This window comes from Monopterus albus, unplaced genomic scaffold (genome assembly GCF_001952655.1).
Source record: "Monopterus albus unplaced genomic scaffold, M_albus_1.0 scaffold423.1, whole genome shotgun sequence".
Lineage (NCBI taxonomy): Eukaryota > Metazoa > Chordata > Actinopteri > Synbranchiformes > Synbranchidae > Monopterus > Monopterus albus.
Genome location: NW_018128303.1, coordinates 147777 through 152575, shown reverse-complemented (window position 1 = coordinate 152575; position 4799 = coordinate 147777). Strand labels below are relative to the sequence as shown.

Genomic DNA, 4799 nt, shown 5'->3' with positions numbered 1-4799 from the left:
CATATGCTTTCTGTTTGGTCATTGCCACCTCCCTCTTCACTCTATGCTGCAATTTCTTGTAAACCTGTCTACTGTCTTCAGTCCTTTTTAGGTCCCACTTCTTTTTAGCTAGCCTCTTCCTCTGAATGCTGTCCTGTACTTCCTCGTTCGACCACCATGTTTCCTTATCTTCTTTCCTCTTTCCAGATGACACACCTAGCACCTCCTTCCCTGCTCGCTCTTAAACACTAGGCCAGTCACACAGAGCCATAATCCCGAGAAAAATTCACCAAGTCGGTGGACACTAACACATTTAACTGGTGGGCATTAAAAATAGTGTAACACGCCTAGCTGACTGTCCCCCTTCATGTCTACTGTAAAAACAGCACAACTGCATAGTGGCTTCCACTGCACATCCATCGAATAGTTTTGTGAAGACATTTTGCATGGTCACTTCACAAAAACAATTTAGCCACTAAATTTATTTAATCATATATAAGCTACATGCTGTTCGAAAACATCTCAAATGGAATAAAACTCACTATCGAGGCTACTTCACTGTAGAAATGGAAGAAAGCAGCACACAGCAAAGCAACACCACTGCAGCGACAGCAGGCGTCAAACTAGGGGGAAAAAAATCACCAAGATAGTGGAGACTAAAACACATTCAGCTGGTAGGTCATGGTCACAAACTGATTCAACGGCTGCAGCAGGCCAGGTGCCTTTTGAATGAACTTACTTGGATGTAATGTGTTGATTGTCATAACTGAGAGTAGCAACATAGTAACAACATAGTGGGGTTTTCCTCTATAATAATAATAATAATACTGAGGTCCAGACCTTACTTTGTAAAGTGTTCTGAGATTATGTTTGTCGTGATTTGGTGCTATACAAACAAAATTGAATTGAACTGAACCTTAGCTTAACCAACTGCTACCATACTTGGAGTGCAAGTGACACATTCTGGTAATAATTTACAAGCACAAAGAGTAATGGTTTGAATTGTTGTCGTATTACAATGAAAAATTCACAACTTACCAGTTAGTGCGTAAATCCTTTTTTATCTCAGCTCTCCATTTACAGAAAGTTGTGTCGATATAGGTTCTTGATCTAATCCAGTTTAGTTGATTTAGGTTCTTGATCTAGTCCAGTTTTGTTGATTTCTTTTCTTCCTTCTCTTTAAAGCTCTTTGTTCCCCTTCCTTTTCATGTAGCTGTCTCAGCCAACACTGGAATCAGAAGCTTGCTAGCCTGCAAGTCAGCAATGGTGACATCAATAGAGCAGAAGCGCATTCACTTATTGACAGCTGTGAGATCCCACCCCTGACATTGGCCTTCTCTGACTGGTTAGCGAGGGCAATCCTGCTCTAAACCCTTAGTCACAGGAGCCTTTGACAGTACCTCTCCCCATTAAGATACATTTTGGGGATATTTCAACTAAAAAAAACAAGCACTCTAACTAACCCTAATAGTGCAACTTCACAGTTCAGCTCAGTGTTCAATACCATCATCCCAGACATCCTCCACTCCAAACTGACCCAGCTCACTGTGCCTGCCCCCACCTGTCAGTGAATCATCAGCTTTCTGTATACTAACAAATTTAGAATTCAAGATCCAGAGTTTTGTTTGTTAGGGTATGCTGGTGGTATGGCTTTGGTTGGCCTCCTGTGTTCAAGGGACATTGCAAGCACTGCATATATTTTAATCATATGACTTCTCTGCAGAAACGGTGTGTAGTAAGTGGTCTTGAAATAAATGCTGGCAAGACTAAAGAAGTTATCCAGCAATACACTCACCACAAACCACACCCACTGATAATCACAGGTTCCTCCATAAAAATGGTCAGTAGCTTTAAATACCTTGGAATGTTCATTGAGGGCCACCTCAGTATTACAGAGAATAGAGACACTACATTATTAGGAAAGCCGCACAGAGATGATTTTTTGAGGAGGCTAAATGAATTTAATGTTAGTAAGCAAACATTGTAAATGGTGTTTAAGAATCTTTGGAAAGTATTTTATCTTTTAATATGCCTATGTGCTTCAGAAATGTGAATGTCAGGAAGAGACTAAACTTGTAGAGAATAGTAAACATGGCTAGTAAAATAATAGGAAAATTGCTGTTGCAGCCAAGTGAGAAATATGAATCAAATTCAATAAACAAAGCTCAATAGATAAGTGTCCCCTCCCACCCATTGTACTCACACTTGGAGGTCTTGTCCTCAGAAAGACGGTACAGACAAGTAAGAACCACCGGGAATGTGTATATTAAGTCTTTTCTGCCTAATGCAGTCATAATGTTCAATACTTAGTCTCCTAGTTTATGGAAGTGTAGCTCCTCTCTTTTTATGGTTCTTATTATTATCATTTCATTTTAGGGATATTCATTTAATCCATTATTTATTTTGTAAATGTATATGTGCTGTCATGTGTAAATTGTGTTGTCTCAGAACAGACTCTGTGTTTTCTGACTGCAAGGTGAAGACAAATTTCTACAATGTTAAAAAAGTTCTTAACCTTATCCTTTTTATGTTTGTGTGACTTGGCATCTGTTAGGGAGAAGGAATGTTTAACATGCTGTATGACTGGTTCTGGTGGGACAGACTCTGGCTGCCTGTGAACCTGACATGGACTGACCTGGAGGACAGAGAAGGCTGGGTCTATGCCAAAGCCTCACATCTTTATGTCACTGTCCCCTATGCCTTCACCTTCTTACTCATCAGATACCTCTTTGAAAGGTCAGTTCCACACTCAGTGCACCTACTCTTCTATATAGTTATACAATACCAACACTTCCTCACAAGTATTGTTTGTGACTCTAAAGCCTGACAGATCTTATCTCTCTGTGTCATAGAGTTCCACTGTTGTCCAAAAAGTACTAAATACAGTGAGCTGCACAGTTGCACTGTGACATGCTCCTTCATAACACTGTGGTTTATTGTCATTCAGACCCACATATACTGTGTTGCTTCCAAAAATGCAGTACTCAGAGCACAAACTACTGTATGTATACTAAAAATATACACTGATCGGCCACATCATTAAAACCACCTGTGTAATGTACAGTAGATTAGATGAGATTCAACCTTAGTCATTATCCATGTACAAGTACAAGGAAATGAAATGCAGTTTAGCATCTAACCAGAAGTGCAAAAACAGCGGTGCAGAGTGCACAGTATCTACAGTCTGTACAGTCAGAACTAATTTACCGATGGATATGTACAACTGATATTTACACTAAGTTATATAAGGTAATATAAAATATACAACAGACTTTATGGATTTAAATTACAAGTAATGGATAAAGTAGATTAAGCTTATAAAACACTAGTGCAATGGGATGAAATGAATGAAATAGTGCAGAATAATAAGATTATATGAGTCAACACTTCATTGGATGTAAATAGTGCTAGGATAAACATACAATATCTGCTTATGTACAGTACAGTGTGCAAATAAATGACAGAGCAGTATCCTGTGAGTATGTGCAAATTAGGTCAAGGTCAAAGTGTTTATTTGTCATATGCACAGTTAGATAATGTGTTCCCTGTACAATGAATTCTTACTTTGCTGTCCACATGAATGCCACACAATACAAGTGAAATATAAAGTAGATGAGCAATAACACAAATCTAAATAGGCAGTAAAATCACAAATCTAAGGCACTTTAAAGCAACAAGTGAAGGGAACAAATAAAAATATAAGAAGAACACAATATAATGCAAAGAGAATATATGCTACGTGGGAGCCGTAGAGTGTAAATACTCAGCTTATGCATGTGCAAACTGAGTATGTAAACAGTACAGATGGAATTATATAAGGTAGATCCTGAGTCAGCTGTTTAGGAATCTGATGGCAGTTGGAAAGAAAGAGTTTTTCAGTCTAGTGGTCCTGCATTTTACACTTCTGAGCCTCTGACCAGAGGGTAGGAGCATAAACAGTCTGTGCTGGGGGTGGGTGGGGTCCTTGAGGATGGAGGCAGCTCTCCTGCGGGGTCTGCAGTGGTAAATGCTCTGCAGAGAGGGCAGTGGAGTCCTGGTGATCTTCTCAGTAGTCTTTACCACTCTCTGCAGGCACTTGCAGTCCAGAGCAGTAGTGCTGCCATACCAGACAGTGACGCAGCTGGTCAAGATGCTCTCGAAGTACAACCGCCATTGGGCCTTCTTGACCAGCTGTGCGGTGTTAAGTGTCCAAGTAAGGTCCTCACTGATGTAGACGCCCAGGTATTTGAAACTGCTCACCCTCTCCACTTCGAGCCTCCGGATGAAAAGTGGCTGATGAGTTCTCCTCTCCTTCCTCATGTCCACTATCATCTCCAGCTTCTTATCCGTGTTGAGGGTGAGATTATTGTCCTTGCACCATGACACCAGACCAGCCACCTCCCTCCTGTAGGCTACTTCGTCCCTGCCAGTGATGCGTCCTATCATTGTGGTGTCGTCCGTTAACTTTAGGATGATGTTATCCTTGTGGGAGGTGACACAGTTGTGGGTGAACAGGGTGTAGAGTATGGGACTGAGGACACATCCCTGTGGGGTGTTGATGTTTGTTATGATGCTGGCTGAAGTCCTATTGCCAATCCAGTCTGGGGCCTGCCAGTCAGAAAGTCCAGGAGCCAGCCACAGAGGGTGAGGTGCAGGGAGAGGTTGAAGATGGTGGTGAGAACATCAGCCAGCTCGTTGGCACATGTCCTGAGAGGCCTCCCAGGGATGTTGCCCAGTCCTGCTGCTTTGTGGGGATTGATCTTCCTCAGGACTTTGCGTACCTGGCCTGGTGAGACAGTTAGTGAAGGGGAGGCGGGGGGGTGGGGGGGTTGGGGGGTCTC

General features: G+C 41.7%; 1 protein-coding gene across 1 annotated transcript in view; it reads left to right on the top strand.

The window, feature by feature from the left end:
- Positions 1-2542: 2542 nt before the first annotated feature.
- Positions 2543-4799, top strand: part of LOC109951998 (ceramide synthase 2-like) — a 96405-nt gene continuing 94148 nt past the window's right edge. The window contains exon 1 of the mRNA XM_020586819.1: positions 2543-2715. Within this exon, the coding sequence (XP_020442475.1) occupies positions 2543-2715 (173 nt within the window). The remainder of the gene's footprint in view (positions 2716-4799) is intronic.